Genomic DNA, 19299 nt, shown 5'->3' on the forward strand with positions numbered 1-19299 from the left:
TCTACCTCCGACTCTCTCAAGATTCAGAAGTGGAGCAAGAGGAGGAGAAGTAATGGGAAGAGAGAATAGCCTTGAGGAGCAAGAGAAAGAGACAAACCCAAAATAATAGATAAAAGGAATCTAAGCCCCGACCGGAACTGTAATCTGAGAAAGCATGTCAGACAAGATTTTCTCTAGTTCTCATGAAGATAAAAGAAAGGAGGAAAAATATTCAGATTTGCAAGTTTCTGTTATTATAACCATATAATAAAGGCCATATTAACATGCATGACTTTGATTTCTCAGATTGCTCTATCTTGGAGGGCCGAGAGGAGTTTGTTTTCTTGCAGACATTTTATTACCCTAACTAGTAACATCATCAGTGGTGGGGGAATTTGTTATGAGTTTTCTTCTGGGCTCTTTGCTGAAAGAAGAATCCAAAAGTAGATGTAGTTGAGTCAACAGAAGAAATTGGGACCTGCTTGGCTTCAGTTATCATCAGGACACAAAAGGAAAAAACAATCCAACCTATCAAAAACAGCACTACAAAAAACAGATTAGAAACACAAGTTAAAATAGGGAAGAAAATGGTAAGTGAACACCTGTCTACCTTAGACGAGTTCAAATCACCAGGACCGGATGGATTACACCCCAAGGTTCTGAAGGAACTGGCAGACGTGATCTCAGAACCACTGAACTATATCTTTCAAAGATCCTGGAGCACAGGGGAGCTGCCAGAGGACTGGAAAAGAGCTGATGTAGTTCCCATCTTCAAAAAAGGAAAAAAAACAGATCCAGGAAACTACAGACCTATCAGTCTGACCTCAATACCGGGGAAGATTCTGGAAAAGATAATCAAGCAACGAATCACCGAACACCTAGAAGCAAACAAAGTAATAACCAAAAGCCAACATGGGTTTGTCAAAACAGATCATGCCAGACTAATCTTATCGCATTCTTTGACAAAATGACAAAATTAGTAGACCAGAGGAATGCTGTTGATATAATTTACTTGGACTTCAGTAAAGCATTTGATAAAGTAGACCATAACCTACTACTAGATAAAGTAGAAAATGTGGGTTAGACAGCACCACCACCAGATGGATTCGTAACTGGCTGACCAACCGCACTCAACGTGTAGTCCTCAACGGAACTACATCCACATGGAGGAAGTATGCAGTGGAGTACCCCAAGGCTCTGTTTTAGGCCCAGTACTCTTCAACATCTTCATCAATGACTTGGACGAGGGATAGATGGGGAACTCATCAAATTTGCAGATGACACCAAGCTGGCAGGAATAGCCAACACTCCAGAAGATAGGCTCAAGTTACAGAAAGATCTTGACAGACTTGAACATTGGGCGCTATCTAACAAAATGAAATTCAACAGTGAAAAAGTAAGGTTCTACATTTAGGCCAAAAACAAAATGCACCAGTACCGTATATGTGGTACCTTGCTCAATAGTAGTACCTGTGAGAGGGATCTTGGAGTCCTAGTGGATAACCATCTAGATATGAGCCAGCAGTGTGCAGCAGCTGTTAAAAAGCCAACACAGTTCTGGGCTGCATAAACAGAGGATAGAATCAAGATCACGTGAAGTGCTAGTACCACTTTATAATGCCTTGGTAAGGCCACACTTGGAATATTGCATCCAGTTTTGGTCGCCACGATGTAAAAAGATGTTGAGACTCTAGAAAGAGTGCAGAGAAGAGCAACAAAGATGATTAGGGACTGGAGGATAAAACATATGAAGAACGGTTGCAGGAACTGGGTATGTCTAGTTTAACAAAAGAAGGACTAGGGAGACATGATAGCAGTGTTCCAATATCTCAGGGGCTGCCACAGAGAAGTGGGAGTTGGGCTGTTCTCCAGAGCACCTGAGGGTAGAACAAGAAGCAATGGGTGGAAACTGATCAAGGAAAGAAGCAACTTAGAACTAAGGAGAAATTTCCTGACAGTTAGAACAATTAATAAGTGGAACGACTTGCCTTCAGAAGTTGTGAATGCTCCAACACTGGAAATTTTTAAGAAAATGTTGGATAACCATCTGACTGAGATGGTGTAGGGTTTCCTGCCTGGGCAGGGGGTTGGACTAGAAGGCCTCCAAGGTCCCTTCCAACTCTGATGTTATGTTATGTTAGGATTAAATGTGATACAAGTAAACTAACCCTCCACTTTTGCCATGTCTAAAAGACCCGGCAGCATCTGACTAGGGTGAGAACATAGATTTCCAGAAAGGTTGGATTTGAGGAAATCCATTGCTTTTAGCATATGTGTCCAGCAGAAAGAGAACATGCAATGAGTCCAAGAGTCCTATCCTTAGGATGAATGGGGGAGATGGGATCCTCAAGGGTGGACTTCATGAGCTTCTCTCTGAGCCCATAGTTGGAGAATTCAAGCAAAAATGAAACCGTTAGTGATGAATCTGAATATAAAGGACCAGTCCCAAGAGTTGAGACTAGCACCCGTTTTTATTTCAATCTTGGCATGCTCCAAGCTTTGTGCTTCACTACTTACAATAGTGGCCAAAATTGGGAAACCTTTCAGGAAAATGTATTTTTGAGGTTTGATGGCTAATAATACTGCTGGGGGTTCGCAGGGGTTCAGGAGAACCTCTAGCTAAGATTCTGTGCAGTTCGGAGAACCCCCAAACCCCACTGGCCCCGCCCCACCTACCGTGCCCCACCCTGTCCAGGAGTCCCTACATGGCCCATTTTTGATGCAGGTAAGTGCAGGGTGGAGGCTCAGGGAGGGTGAAAAACAGGCCTACCAGAAGTTCAGGAAGGCTGGAAATGGTCCCGTTTCAGCCTCCGGAGGGCCTCCGGAACTTGGGGAGGCCGTTTTTGCCCTCCCGGAGGCTCGAGAAAAGCCTCCAGAGCCCGGGGAGGGCAAAAATGTTCCCCCATGGTATAGGAAGCCGACTAGGCTACACCCACCATGGCCACGCCCACCCGGCAGAGAACCCCTTGCTAACATTTTTGAAGCCCACCCCTGGCGGTCACCCCGATCCTGCTTTTCCAGCAGTCCGGCTTACCAGTTCTCTGGAGAACTAATCCTTGGGAGATAATAGATTACTGCCCACACAGAACAAATTGGTAACCCAGTTTCCAAATTAAGCCATTTCCTAATTGTGCATTAAATTATCAACTTAATAGGGTAGGTTAGAACCACATTCTAAGTCTTGGCCACCTACACACAAATCCTAGCAATTTAGCTAACACCAACCAAGCTTAGCTTTTGCATGAATGAATTCATCAGGACTTTGGCTGACCCGGGTAAATGTATTGCCGCAAATGTAAAAGTCCAGTGTGTGTACGCCCATGTGCATATTTAATTGCATTTCAACTGCAGCCGTTCCAGATGGCGTCTTTTATTGTGCTGGATGTTGTACCCAGATCTGTGAATTGGGTAAATGAATGAAATAATAAATTAAATGCAATGTGACCAGTTCAAAAAAAAACAAAAAATATGGCAGGATGATGTGAGGAAAATGTACAGGTACAGTTGGGAGGAAGGGAAGAGATCAGGGGTGGGATTCAGCCGGTTCAGACCGATTCGGGTGAACCGGATGCTTATTTTACATCGGGTTCACTGAACTGGTAGTTGCAAGGACTGGATGGCCGTGCCTACCCCACCCCTCCCAGGAGTCTCCACGCGGCCTGTTTTGGATGGCTCTGGGAGGGTGAAAAACAGGCCTCCTGGAAGTTCTAAAAAATCTGGAAATGGGCTTGTTTCTGGCCTCCGGAGGACTTCCAGAGCCCAGAGGATGCTGTTTTGGCCCTCCCAGACGCTCGAGAAAAGCCTCCAGAGTTTGGGGAGGGCGAAAATGCCCCTCTCCCCGCCGTGGTGCAGGAGTCTTAGTAAGCCACACCCACCATGGCTACACCCACCCAGCAACCAGGCAGAGAACCAGTTGCTAAAATTTTTGAATCCCACCCCTGGAGGAAATTAAAATAAAATAAAATAAAATGGGCTGTTTACCACCTAGGGCTGTTGCCAGGATAAAGCAGAGAGAAAGAGAAAGGAGAAGGTTGATACGGAGCCTTCTCGGAAGCAGAAGATGTGACGTCAATGCAAAGGTCTCTTTAGTTTTAAAAATAGAAAGTCTTGGGAGTTCTCCAGGCTGGATGCCGGTTTCTGACCAAGTTGAGGTCAGTTGGTGAGATGGATGGAGACCACGATGCAAATATAGTTGATAAAAGTTTTGTTTTGATAAGGATGTCAGTTGGTTGGCCTAAGGCTGTCATAACTACATTGCAAACACCCAGAAGAACTCTATTTTTTTTTTAATTTGCATTTATATCCCACCCTTCTCCGAAGACTCAGGGCGGCTTACACTATGTTAGCAATAGTCGTCATCCTATTTGTATATTTTATATACAAAGTCAACTTATTGCCCCCAACAATCTGGGTCCTCATTTTACCTACCTTATAAAGGATGGAAGGCTGAGTCAACCTTGGGCCTGGTGGGACTAGAACCTGCAGTAATTGCAGGCAGCTGTGTTAATAACAGACTGTCTTACCAGCCTGAGCCACAGAGGCCCCAATGACAGAGAAGACATCCAGTGACTTCTGGGATTTTTGCCTTAGGATGGAATAATGCACGGGTGTCAAACTCAAGGCCCGCGGGCCAGACCGGCCCACAGGATGCTTAGATCTGGCCCACGCAGCCACCCTGGAAACAACGAAGGACTGCCCTGCGGTACTTCTGCCAGTGAAAACAGAGCTCAGGAGGGCTGCACACAGGCCCCACCTCCCACCCCCGGGCTCCAGTTTTGCTGGCAGAGGGCTAGCAAAACAAACCGGAAACAAAACAAAAGGAGAAATGTTCCCCCTTTTGCATTTGAGCAGGCAAGAAGGGACAGGGCGGGAGAAAGGGAAAGAGGAAAGACAAAGGAAAAGGTGGGAAGATGGGAAGAGAGCAAGGAAGGAGAAATAGCTCTGTTGGAGCTCCTACGCTCTGGAATGAACTTCCCCCTGGTTTATGTCAAGTGCCTGATCTTCGGACCTTTCAGCGTGAGCTGAAAACGCACCTATTTATTCAAGCGGGACTGGATTGAAATTTTATTGGGGTATTTATGTCTTAAGATTTTAAACTGTTTTAAAATTTCGGCCACATTATAATATTTTTTTTTAACTTCTTTTTAATGTTTATATATTGAATTTTTACTTGGCTGTACACCGCCCTGAGTCCTTCGGGAGAAGGGCGGTATAAAAATCGAAATAAATAAATAAATAAATAAAATAAAATAAATAAGAAAAGAGGGGAAGGAAGGAGAAAGGAGAATGAAGAGGGAAGGAAAAAGAAGAAAAGGAAGGAAGGAAGGAAGGAAGGAAGGAAAAAGAAGGAAGGAAGGAAAAGAAGAAAAGGAAGGAAGGAAAGGAAGGAAGGAAGGAAGGAAGGAAGGAAGGAAGGAAGGAAAAAGAAGGAAGGAAGGAAGGAAGGAAGGAAAAAGGAAGGAAGGAAAAGAAGAAAAGGAAGGAAGGAAAGGAAGGAAGGAAGGAAGGAAGGAAGGAAGGAAGGAAGGAAGGAAGGAAGGAAGGAAGGAAGGAAGGAAGGAGATTATAATGAGAGTGAGGGAGAGTCTGAGGGAAGTCCTGCCTTAGCAGTTGGCCACCACAGGTGCCCCTGACACCTCCACGCCCACCATGCCCAACCCCCCCCAGAGGTCAAACACAACTCTGATGCGGCCCTCAATGAAATCGACCCTGAAATAGCAGTCGAAACATTGGCGTGCGACTGTGAAGAGACAGGTTAAAAGGTGAAGCCTCTTTTCATTTTTGGGACGATTCTTGTGGCACCTTCATCTGTGTCACACCACCCTCTGTCACAAGATGACAAACTACGAGTCATGATTTCGGTCCCGCAAGGCAACGTTGATGTTCTTGCTCATAAACTCACTTGAGAATACCAGTAATATTTCTTTCCTCTTTCTGCTTGCTGGCTGACTCTCTCCGTGGGGATCCCCAGTGTGTCAGATCCTTCCCAAAGGAGTGGTTGGTGTCCTGGGTCCATCATCAAGCCCTGCTTCCAGCTCTATCATCAGCAATATCTGTGGGGAAAAAGAGGTGAGTGGCGCGTCAATTTTGCTCCCAGTGGAAAATTGCAGCTTGTGCTCTTTTAAATACTCAAGGGTAATTTCTACCTAGAAATGGATTGTAAGAAGAAGTAATATGTGAAGTTGGCACTGTTTCTTGTCTTTTTTCTTTTTTATTATTCTGTCTTATCTCTTTATTTTTATTGTGAGGGGATTTAGAGTTTTAAATTTTTGAGGGTGGGAGTTTATGTATATTTTGTATATTTTAGCTTGTGATTGTCGGTCATAATACCCGGTATTTGCTCTGGGAAGTCTGGGGGAGGGAAGGGGGAGGAGGAGGGGGGGAAGAGGGGGGAAATGATACATGGATTGGTTATTAACGTACAGTAATGTTTGAAGATATGAAATTAAAATTTAAAATGATATTGGGGATGCTCGACTGCCATTTCAGAAAGAAAAGGAGAGAGGAGTAGAAGGAGGGATGAAAGTAGGTAGGAAAGAGTTGAGAAGGAGGAGGGGAATAAGAAGGTTAGATAGGGTAGAAGAAGGCAGGAGTGGAGAAGGAGGAGAGGAAGTAGTAAAGTGAAGGAGATGAAGGATGGGAAAGTAGTAGAGGGTAGAGGGAGGTTGTGAAGAAAGGAAGTGGCAGTCGGGCAAGCCTGAATCAGTAATAAATAAAAATTAATGATTAATGATGGATAATAGTTTGTACATAAATATGATGTTGGAAAATGGAAATAAAATTTTTTTTAAAAAAAAAGAAATTCTCAGGATCAATGTCCCTTTCCCCCGCACCCCCAGATAGAATTCTTTATAGAATAGAATTCTTTATTGGCCAAGTGTGATTGGACACACAAGGGATTTGTCTTCGGTGCATATCAGTTGAGGGTTGCCCCCGGTTCGGACCGATTCTATAGAACCACTCCTAAAACCGGTGGGAGGCTCCGCCCACCACCCTGGATGTCGTCCTAGGCGATCTGCGCATGCGCAGAAGCTTGACGCGTGCACGATCCTATTGCAAACCGGTAGTAAAGGTAAGTGGTGCATATGCTCTCAGTGTACATAAAGAAAAAATAAAATATATTTGTCAAGAATCATAAGATGCAACACTTAAGTGATCGTCCTAGGATACTAATAAGCAATCAAATCCTACTAGGAAACAATAAAAACAATGTAAGTTGGAAAGATACAAGCAACATGTATATAGCCATAAGTGGGAAGAGATAGGTACTAGTAAGGATGAGAAGAACTACAGCTTTAGTAGTTAATTTGACAGCGTTGTGGGAATTAGTTGTTTAGCAGAGTGATGGCATTCGGGGAAAAACTGTCCTTGTGTCTTGTTCTGGTTGTTCTAGATGTTCCTAATATCTATCTGTCCATCTATCCATGTAACCATAGTGCATCTATCTATCCTTCTGTACATCCAGTCTTCGATAGAAATTAGATGTGGTATTTAGCCGATTCTGACCGATTCTGGCGACCCGGTAACGGAAATGTTGAGTAGTTCGGAGAATCGGCAAATACCACCTCTGTGTTGTGTCTCGCCCGCTTTCACCGCAGCCGGGGCCTTCTTATCTGCTTCCGAACGCTGAGGAATGTCCTAGTATGCCTCCTGGCCCCAGCCCTGGCTCCATGCCCAGACAGGCTGAGGAGGAAGAAGTACCTCCAGCCCCCAGCTCTGGCTCCATGCCCAGGCAAACGGAACAACTAGACCCCTCCCCCTCCCCCACAGCATGTGAGCCTGAGGAAGGTCAATTACCAACAGCTGCAGACTGGAGTGACCCTCGCTTCAGAAGAATTGATAAGCGGCGGCGACAGAAGGAAGGGAGGGGCAGGCCTGGATAAGTGCTGAGTCATGGAGCCACACCCCATGGCCTATATAAAGGATCTGCTTTCTGGCATTCTCTGAGTCAGGCAAAGTCTAACATATCTTGCTGAAGTCACTTTGTGATCTCCTGCCTGCCCTGAGGACTTTGCTAGGACTTTGACAGAGCTGCAGAGGCACACCTGATTCAGATTTCCCTGACCTGGTCGTCAGCGGAGGAGTGGGACATGACACTCTGACTGGCCCCAGCCCTGATCTATTGGCTGCCTCCCAAGTCCCAGCTGATCGAGTCCCAGCTGATTGGCTGGGGTGGGGAGGGAATGGGGATTTTACAGTATCCTTCCCCTGGAGTGGGGAGGGAATGGAGATTTTGCAGTATCCTTCCCCTGCCATGCCCACCAAGCCACACCACGCCCACCAGGCCATGCCCACAGAACCAGTAGTAGAAAAAAATGTGAATCCCACCACTGATAGAAATGAATCTGCTATCTCAGTATCCGGTATTTAACCGTTATTCTGGTTCCATCCCTTCGTTTGAAGTTTTCCAACCTCAAATGCCTATGTTACAATTTCCAGATGATACTCTTGATTTAATATTTCATAAGTCTGAGTGTTGCCTTGAGCTGATCCATCGCTGATCCTAGGACCTAGCATCTCATGATTCATCTCCTCCACTCCTGCTACAATCTTCCTGTCAGTTAGCCATCTTTCAAGCTGGTCTCTTTATTGCCAGGTTTTGGGGATGGGAGGATGGATGATTGATAGCCCACGAGTCAGTAGCAAGCATTCTCAAATGAATTGTGGCTATTTGTTGCCTTGTTGAATGCATGACTCAGGCATGAGTTTGCAAGAAGGCGCTGAGTGATGTCTCCAGTGCAAATCTGGCCAAGTTCGGAGTTCTACACAAACTGAGTTGTCTCTCTTCCTCTGGAATGCACCCCCCCCCCTCTCTTGGGAACCCAGACTATCTATCTGTCCGTCTGTCTATCCGTCCTCTACCTATAAAAGTTATTGGCAACCCATCTTATCACAAGGTAGCTCTGGGCTGCTTCCAGTCATAATCGTGACAGATTTAAAAATATGCGTATAAATTTAAAACATAAATAAATTAATACCCGCGAATACTATGATCCAGGCGTGAAATCTAAAAATTTTTCCTACCGGTTCTGTGGGCGTGGCTTAATTGGTGGGTGTGGCTTGGTGGTCAGGTAACTGAATGGGCATGGTCAATAATAATAAATAATAAAGTATACAAAACTTGGGAGGCACCGGTCTACCTTCTTTAAAAATAGAGGCCCCGGTCTACCAATTGCTGTAGTGATCAGCTGTAGTGCGCCCCTTTGAAATGCCACGGCAGTCAATTAAGGCCATTTGCAGCTATATCACCACCGAGAGCTTCAGGGACAGAGAAGAGGAACAGCGAGGCATGGGTGGTCGGGGGGGGCAGGGATTATTGCTACCGGTTCTCCGAACTACCTGCCCCCATCGCTACCGGATCATGCGATCCGGTCCAAACCGGGAGCATTTCACCCCCTGCTATGATCCAATTACAGACTACATTCCGTCATGTCAGATAGCAGGACTGGGAAATACCTAATGGCAAGAATTGAATGAATTCCAGGTGAAGTGAGCCATGAGGCAGTGGTGAAATCTGAACTGGTTTACTCCTGGTTTGGTGGCTGCGCATATGCTCTGTGTGCACATGCACAGTACACACCATGCACCAATTGTGAGGTGCACGAACATGCACGCACAGTGCACGGCAAAAGGAGGCATGGGAAGGAAAGTAAGTAGAACAGTTTGGGGGGGGGCGGGTGATCAACTGTTCTACTTATAGGGTGATCGCCCGAATAGGTAGTAAAACATGCTTTAAAAAAGTTTTTTTTTAAAAAAAAAGGTTCCGACGATCCCGCGCCACAGCTGTGATCGTCGGAGCCTTTTTTTTTTTTTACTTTTTTAAATACATTTGTTTTTATTACCTATTCGGGCAAATAGGTTGTAAAAATGCTTTTAAAAGTCAATCAAAAGGCTCTGACGATCGTGCGGCTCAGCTGTGATCATCAGAGCCTCTTTTTTTTTTATCTTTTAAAAGCATTTTTTTACTACCTATTCAGGCAAAGGCCCAAAAATCAGCAGGCCAACGCGCACATGCATGCGGGAGCTGACCTAGGGCAAAGTTCGCGTGCTCACAGATATGGCTCCGCGTGCCACCTGTATAGGTGTATACCACAGGTATAGGGTCTCCTGCTTAAGCAAGGGGCTGGACTAGAAGACTTCCAAGGTCCCACCCAGCTCTGTTATTCTGTCATTTTTTTTTAATTTGCATTTATATCCTGCCTTTCTCCGAAGACTCAGGGCGGCTTACACTATGTTAAGCAATAGTCTTCATCCATTTGTATATTATATACAAAGTCAACTTATTGCCCCCAACAATCTGGGTCCTCATTTTATCTACCTTATAAAGGATGGAAGGCTGAGTCAACCTTGGGCCTGGTGGGACTTGAACCTGCAGTAATTGCAAGCAGCTGCTGTTAATAACAGACTGCATTAGCAGCCTGAGCCACCAGAGGCCCTTTTAAATGTTTTATTACAAAACATTTTTGTCACTGTTTTTTTTTTTTCCTGGAGAAAGTAAAACAAATGCAACTCCCTGATGGATTACTTTGAGAGGGAGAGCGTATCAAACTTTAAAATTGTCACGGGCCGTTTGCAGGCACGATAACCTGACCATTCCGCACAATATATACCCAACCGGCTGCCGACAGCCTCGGAATAAATCAATGCAAGTTGAATTGGTAACTGAAGGGCTATTATAGCAGCTTGTGGAGTTCAGATGGCCCACTTCCTGCTGCCAGAGGCAATAGCCCCGTTGGCCCGTCAGTCCATTCTAGCTTCCTCCCTTGCCTCTGCCATCTCTCTACTACCGTTGCCAACAGTGTGTTAGTTTCCTGGCTCAAGTTGAGTTCGAGAACATTCGTCAGTGTCAGATTCCGACCATGAGCCCTTCTTCAGGTATTTATCCTGATTAACACCATCACATCCCGTTGACCCGATCTTTCTTTCTTTCTTTCCTTTTTTCTTTTTTTTTTAAAAACTGGCTTCATTTCAAAATTCTGACTTTTTTTTTTTCCCCTTCTCCAACCAGCTATCAAATTCCTCTTTCTCCTGGAAAGGATGTTATCAGATTTTTTTGCAATCTCGGTGGCACCTCCAGAAACTTTGCAGCGGTTTCAAAAACTGAAGAATTTGTGCGATGGGGAAGTGGAGAGAATGAGGAGAGCATTTCAAAAGCCGGGAGGGGGAAGTCCATAAGGTCACAGGAAGTTAGAGGGAAGTTAAAGAAAAGGTCCGTGGTTGGAAGAAGAAAAGACAATGAATTGGTCTGGCATCCATGCCCTTCATAGGTTTGGTCTACGTCAATGATGGCTAACCATTTTGCCGTGCCAAAAGCGGGGGGGGGGAGCCCGTGTGTGTGCGTCACACGCATGCGTGCCCACATCCATAATTCAATGCCCCCCCCGTGCATGCGTGCACAACCCCCCCCCACGCACACTCCCCCCGCTTTTGGCACACGATGGCAAAAAGGTTACCGGTAGTCCCGTTTTTCGCCCTCCCGAGGCTCCAAAGACTTTCTTGGAGCCTGGGGAGGGTGAAAACAGCCTCTCTCCCCCACCCCAGAGGCCCTCCGGAAGTCGGAAACGGTCCCATTCCTGACTTCCAGTGGGCCCAGAAGGCCCGAAAATCAGCTGGCCAGCACAACACATGCACGCTGGAGCTGAGCTAGGGCAACACTTGTGTGCCCACAGATACACACACACACAGATGTGGCACACGTGCCATAGATTCGCCATCATGGGTCTATGTCTAGGACAAAAACCTCCCAAAATGTTTTTTGTTTTTCCTTGAAGGACGATTTTGACAGCAGCAGAACACCAGGTCCTATCGAAATGTAAGGCAGTGCATTAAGAAATTGGACACCTCTGTAGTTTTTAAAAGTGACCCTCACAATTTTGCTTCACAAGGTCGATGTTTGATGCCCATAATATCTGATTTTGTGATACCTCTCCCATGGTGAATTTTTTTTTTACATTTTAGAAAACATCAATCATGCTGTCCACCATTTCTTTCGAGTGTGTGTGTGTGTGTGTGTGTGTGTGTGTGTGTGCATTTACTGACAAAGAAATAAAGGAAGACTAGTATAGATGTATTTCAAGCTATTTAGCTCTCATCAGCTAGCCATACCCTTCTGGGATTCGAACCTGGGCTTGCTTGCATATTAGGCAGATGTATTAACCTCTAAGCCACAGGTTCTCCTCGCTTTGTCAGCTGCACCAGGGGAAAGATTAAGTGGGTTAATACAGGTTAATATATCTGCCTAATATTCTAGTCTCCCTTTATTTCTTTGTCAGTAAATATAAATTTAACACAAAATAGTTTGTCGTGAAAGGGACTACCTGTGAGGGTACTCCCTCCCATATTTAGGTAAACCAGGTTGCTTCGATAGGAAAAAAAAAACCCATATATAAAGAGACTAATTTATGGGGCCTTAATGCCATAAAAATGGGATGCAGTGGCTCAGTGGCTAAGACACTAAGCTTGTCGACCAGAAAGTCGGCAGTTCAGAGGTTCGAATCCCTAGTGACGCATAATGGGGTGAACTCCCGTGACTTGTGCCAGCTTCTGCCAACCTAGCAGTTCGAAAGTATGTAAAAAATGCAAGTAGAAAAATAGGGATCACCTTTGGTGGGAAGATAACAGCGTTCCATGCGCCTTTGGCGTTGAGTCATGCCGGCCACATGACCATGGAGATGTCTTTGGACAGCGCTGGCTCTTCAGCTTTGAAATGGAGATGAGCACCGGCCCCTAGAGTCAGGAACGACTAGCACATATGTGCGAGGGGAACCTTTACCTTTACCTTTAATGCCACAAAGAATTTGTTGGCTTGAAAATGCTGTATGGATTATGGCTTGATCGCCTTTTCACTCAGTGTGAAGAATCGCTGATAGAACCTTCCTTGAATTGTCCTACAAAAACCTTTGCAGGACCAGAATCAGGACAAATAATATCCAACAAGCAAGGAAGATTTGTCATAACGTGCAGGAGTTGTGCAAGGCAGAGGAGTATGAAATAAGTATTGTGCTTGGTTGTTTGAGACTGCAGGGCTGAGCAGCACTGACCCCCAAGCCTCTCACGCTTCACAGATCCTCTGCCTAAGCAGAGGCATGTGGTGCAATGCTCAAATTCCATGCAGGATTGCTGAGCAAAGCCACAGAAACTGTGGATGCCTCGATTCCTTTCACTGAAGGTTGTAAGCTGGAGGACAAGACGTCGCCTGCCTCTGACTTTCCCAAGGGCTGTGGGGTAAAATCAAGGCAGAATGTTTTTGTTTTTTTCTGGTTTCCCAGCAAACCGCTTAGACCCGAGGCGTCCAACCTTGCCCATTTAGCCCTTGAGGACATCCACTTCCACAATTCTCCAGCCTGCCAAGTTGGCTGAGGAATTCTGGGAGTTGAAACTTTACTTTCTCCTGCAAAAAAAAAAATATAGCGAGAAAAATGACAGAATAACAGAGCTGGAAGGGACCTTGGGAGTCGTCTAGTCCAGCGAGACCCTATATCAGTGATGGTTAACCTTTTTCGTGCCGAGTGCCCAAAGCGCGTGCCCGAACCCCCAAAATGCAGTGCGAGCGCCCCCCCGTGCATGCATCCTGCCCCATGCATATGCGTGTATCCCCACATATACACACCCCACACATGCACCCTGCCCCTCTGTGCATGCACCCCAGGGCTCCAGCACCCCATATTGACTTCCAGGTTGGTGCAGGCAGTTTTCCAGGCCCAAAATGGGCCCTATTTTTGACCTGGAAAGCCTCCTTCACCAACCTGCAACCCCCGCACATGCTCCTTGCCCTCCGTTCATGCACATGCATGTCCCCCGCATGTGCCCCACCCCCTGCGCATGCCCGGCAGAGACCTGAGGACCAGCTGGCCAGATGGAGGCATGCACGCATGCGCGGTAGAGCTGGGCAGGTCCGACGGCTGGTGCTCCTTCAGAGAGGGCTCTGCATGCCACCTGTGGCATAGGTTCGCCATCATGACCCTATTGTCAGGGTTCCAAGGAACACCCCCAACGAAATAAAGCTCTGAGGCTTGCGGTTCCTCAGAGTTCCAATTTATTAGAGATGTCATGTTGGCACAGCTGGGAAAACCCGAAACTAAAAGCTTCCGGGTTTTCCACACCCACAAGTTCATCACATTGTCCAATCAACTCTTCACACTCAATTGGATACAATCTTCAGGCAGTCTACATCAGACACAGGCAAAAGTCCTTGAATAGGGAATGTTGTTATGACTAACTTTCTACCGCTCCAACAACAACCCCCTCCCAACCTCCCCAGCTAATATATGTGGCAGTTAAGAAGCAAAAAGAAAATTTCCTTCCAAAACTGACACCTATACTATTCCAGACGATCATTGGCATCCTTCAGTCTCAAAAGACTATGGTATCGTGCTCTGGAAAGAGTTCCTAAAACAGCATCTGGTGTGGCTAAAAAGGCCAATTCGAGAGTGGCAATCCCTTCCACACTGAGGGCAGATACATTCTGTCCCCTGCCCAGCCTCCAGTTTTCGCTGGTTCCGGGACTGCCTCTTTGCCTCAGCCTGCCGAACAAGTGTCTTTTCGAATTGGAGGAGGCCATGCTGCGTCTTTAGCCTCCAAGCTGAACAATTAGAGGTCGAGGTTCCCCAGTTGTTAATGTCCATTCTCACGGCCTTTAGGTCCCTCTTGCAGATATCCTTATATCGCAGCCTTATATTCCAGACGAATGATTCTAATATTGCCTACTTTAAAGGAGAATATTTGTAGCTCAGGGTTGAAATGAGGGGTCCTTGGTGCTCTCTGACTTTGCTTGCCTGCATGTTGACTGGGGAATTCTGGGAGCCGAATGCCACAAGTCTAAAGCTAACAAGGTTGGATACCTCTGGATTAGATCTTTGGTAGAGTAAGACAGAACAGCTAACTAACAATCGCCCCCTGAAAGAGGAACAAAATTGCAGACCTAGGCGAGTTGTTTTGGGATATCCCAAGAACCGAAGCAACAAGGAATTGATTTATTTTTTATTTATTTGTCAAGCATATATAAGATAACAGCTAAAAGTATAAAAATGATTTTGAATACATCATGAAATGGATGTGAATAAATGGGGACATTAGGACAGGGATGATAGGAACCTTGGTGCTCTTATGCACGCCCCTTACAGACCTCTTAGGAATGGGGTGAGATCTACAGTAGACAGTCTAAGGTTAAAGTTTGGGAGGTTTGGGGAAGAAACTACAGAGTCATTCTAACTTCTAGTGCATTCCAGGCATTGACCACTCTGTTGCTGAAGTCATGTTTTTTGCAATCAAGTTTGGAGCGGTTTACCTTAAGTTTGTATCTATTGTGTGCTCGTGTATTGTTGTAGTTGAAGCTGAAGTAGTCATTGACAGGTAGGACATTGTGGTAGATAATTTTATGTGCTATACTTAGGTCAGACTGAAGTCGGCGTAGTTCTAAATTTTCTAACCCCAGAATTTCAAGTCTGGTGGCATAAGGTATTTTGTTGCGAGCAGAGGAGTGGAGGACTCTTCTGGTGAAATATCTCTGGATTCTCTCGATTGTATTTATGTCCGATTGTATTAATGTAGAATTGTTCCTCCTAAAGAAGAATAACCAGAGGTTTTCTCCTGGATGTTTCTTTGAAGCCATGCACGCTGAAATACAAAACAAAGCAGACAATTTCCTTATTCCTGCCCTTCACCAGAATTCCTGATCTCTCTCATTTTCTCACAGCTCTTTCCTGCATAGGCTTCCGTAACCTCGTGTCCCAAGATGAACGCAACATTTAAAAAATAAAATAAAATAAATTGCTGCAGTGTCCTCTACTTTTCAAGGCAATTTTTTTTATTTTCCATAATAATTCCCACAATTTGACCAGTGTACAATACAATCACTTATCCAACAATCGATCCTATACTCAAATTATGCTCAGTCAGGGCTGCTCGACCGCCACTCCCTCCCTTAATCCTTTCTACCCTTCTCATCCTTCTTCGACTTTCCCCACCATCCTTCTCCTCGCTTTCCTACTTCCCCGCCTCTTTCCCACTTCTCACTACCATCTTTTCTAACCCTCTATCTTCTCCTCCTTCTTCTCCTCCTATCCTTTCTTCTCCCTCCCTTCTTTCCTACCTACCCACCTGCCTACCTACTTTCTTCCTTCTTTACTCCTCTTTCCTTTCCCTTTCCCTTCGGGAGTGGTTACCGAGTGGTCCCAACTTTACACCATTCCAACTTGTTTAATTCTACCATTATTCCTGTACAATGGCAATCAATCAATTTATAATCTTCCCCTTCCCCCACACCCGAGACTTCCCAGAACAGAATACAGGGTATTGTAACTAGTGTCCTCTACTGACAGTATAGTGTTGCCGTGTTTGCCAAGGTATCAGAAGATCCACTTTCCCTTCGCCTGATTGATTAATGAGCTCTTTCATTAATATTAATGTTATCGGTGATATAATATTCATGATTTTAAATTAGCTCAACAAATGCACCATCGTGGGAAACCTGCTGGCCGAATATAATTATTTGTGATGAAATTTTTAAAACAGGGCAATTAATTGGGAGCAGTTGGCAAGCGACCCTTCTCGGTCCTACAGGATGGTCCTGAATTTTGCATGATGGATCTGTCAACGCAACGTGAGATGGCTGGGAGATGATTCAGCTGGGAGCTTTGATCCAAAAACATTTGGGCCAAACGCTCTGAATGCAATGACAGTTCGGAGTTGGATTGGCAGTTTAGGTCTATTTGCTGGCATGCGGGGGGGGGGCAGGGTTGAAATGCTCCCAGTTCGGACTGGATCACCTGATCCGGTAGCGATGGCAGCGATGGTTCAGAGAACCGGTAGCAAAAATCCCTGCCCACCCCCCCACTCCCGCATGCCCAGCTGAGCCGTGCGATCATCAGAGGTGTTTTGTTTTTTTTTACTTTTAAAAGCATTTTTTCTTCGGCTGAAAAAATGCTTTTAAAAGCAAAAAAAAAAGCCTTTGATGATCGAGCGGCTCAGCTGTGATCGTCAGAGCCTTTTAAAAGCATTTTTTTCTACAATCTCTTTGGCCGAAGTGGTTGTAAAAAAATTGCTTTTAAAAGGCTCTGACAATCCCAGCTGAGTTGCCTGATTGTCAAAACCTTCAACTAGAAAAAATGCTTTTAAAAGCCTCTGGCGATGAGGCAACTCAGCTGGGATCGTCAGAGCCTTTTAAAAGCATTTTTTTACAACCTCTTTGCTTTTAAAAGTACAAAAAGTTAAAAAAAAAGTTGGCCACGCCCACCCAGTCACATTACCCCCCACCAAGCCACAGAACCAGTAATAACAAATGTTATATTTCGCCACTGGAGGGGGGGGAATATTCTCCCCAAATTCAACGATTTGAGAAGGTTTTCTCATAAGCCCAGCCTTTCTTTTCACTTCAAACTGACTTAGAAAATCAAATCCGAGCAACTCAATAGTTCAAATCAAAGCATCAAATCAGATGTAATTGTCTAAATAGGTTTGACTGGTCAGAACAATAATCTCAGCTGAAACAGTGATTGGATTTGAACTGAATCAGAGTTGATCTGCACAGCTTTCACAATCCCCTACGGAAATTTTGTCGTACTTTTTTTTTTTTTTGTTACCTGCCACAATCAACAAGCTCTCAGCAGGGGCCTCTGGTGGCTCAACAGACTAATGCAGTCTGTTATTAACACAGCTACTTGCAATTACTGCAAGTTCAAGTCCCACCAGGCCCAAGGTTGACTCAGCCTTCCATCCTTTATAAGGTAGGTAAAATGAGGACCCAGATTGTTGGGGGGGCAATAAAGTTGACTTTGTATATAATATACAAATGGATGAAGACTATTGCTTGACATAGTGTAAGCCGCCCTGAGTCTTCGGAGAAAGGCGGGATATAAATTAAAAAAAAAAAATTACGCTCATACCATTAAAACACACCTGGGCCATAGCAACGTAAGGAAACCCTCAGTTGTTGTTTTTTTAAAAAAGAATAGAAAGTTGAAACGGAAAAATGAATATAGTGGAAACAATCGCGCGAATAATGAAGACAAAAGATTGGTAGCATTGAAGGATCAAAAGCCCATTTAAAGTCATTTTTTCTAAGGTCTAGAAGGTGATGAAGGAGCCGACTGAATTTCAGGAGACAAGAATTTCATAATCCTGGTGTCACCAATAGAAAAAACAGTACTGTTGTTTTCCTTTGCTCCAAAGTATGAACAGAATTACCCAGGAGTTTGTAGAGATTCTCCATCATCCAGGTCATGGTCCTTGAGTGGCTCAGACTGCTAAGACAGTCTGTTATTAACAGCAGCTGCTTGCAATTACTGCAGGTTCAAGTCCCACCAGGCCCAAGGTTGACTCAGCCTTCCATCCTTTATAAGGTAGGTAAAATGAGGACCCAGATTGTTGGGGACAATAAGTTGACTTTGTATATAAATATACAAATAGGATGAAGACTATTGCTAACATAGTGTAAGCCGCCCTGAGTCTTCGGAGAAGGGCGGGATATAAATGCAAATAAATAAAAAAAATTGGTTGTCCCAAAGGTGCTTTTTCAGGAGGCAACTGGACTTTCTTGTTTTTTTCCTTTGAAGACGTTTTGCTTCTCATCTAGGAAGCTCCTTCAGCTCTGAATGAATGTTAGGGAATAGAAGGATTGATATTCCTTGCAGACAGCCGATCATTTGCATCCTTTTAAGAGGGTTGTTGAAGCATTTGGAGGTTTATTTGTGTCCTCAGAGTCTCCTGAGTAGTGCAAATGGTTCCTGTCCTCTGCAATTTTTTCTCTGGAAATCCATTCCTACTCCCACACCATTTAAAGAGTGTCCAGCCCAAATTGTACAGCTAAAAGTCTGTAGCAGACTACAGGTACCATTAGCACCACTCAGGCGACCCTGAGGACACAGATAAACCTCCAAGTACTTCAACGATCCTCTACAAGGATGCAAATGACCAGCTGTCTGCAAGGAGTATAAATCAGGGGTAAAATCCAGCAGGTTCTGACAGGTTCTGGAGAACCGGTAGCGGAAATTTTGAGTAGGTCGGAGAACCGGCAAATACCACCTCTGGCTGGCCCCAGAGTAGGGAGGGAATGGAGATTTTGCAGTATCCTTCCCCTGCCATGCCCACAAACCACACCCACTAAGTCACACCATGCCCACCAAGCCACCCCCACAGACTACAGGATGCAGACTACAGGAACCAGGAGCACCATTCAAATGGCCCTGGGGACCCAGATAAACCTCCAAGTGGCCTCAACGACCCTCTAAAAGGATGCAGATGACCAGCTGTCTGCAAGGAGTATCAATCCTTTCATTCCCCACCATCCAGTCAGAGCTGAAGAAGCTTCTTGGATGAGAAGTG

At 45.1% G+C, this 19299-nt stretch overlaps 1 protein-coding gene across 1 annotated transcript in view; it reads left to right on the top strand.

Annotated features, from left to right (window-relative positions):
• Positions 1 to 19299, top strand: part of GRIK4 (glutamate ionotropic receptor kainate type subunit 4) — a 494843-nt gene that overhangs the window by 305707 nt on the left and 169837 nt on the right. The window contains exon 4 of the mRNA XM_058194562.1: positions 5951 to 6048. Coding sequence (XP_058050545.1) covers positions 5951 to 6048 — 98 coding nt within the window. The remainder of the gene's footprint in view (positions 1 to 5950; positions 6049 to 19299) is intronic.

Source organism: Ahaetulla prasina, chromosome 9 (genome assembly GCF_028640845.1).
Source record: "Ahaetulla prasina isolate Xishuangbanna chromosome 9, ASM2864084v1, whole genome shotgun sequence".
NCBI classification, from domain to species: domain Eukaryota; kingdom Metazoa; phylum Chordata; class Lepidosauria; order Squamata; family Colubridae; genus Ahaetulla; species Ahaetulla prasina.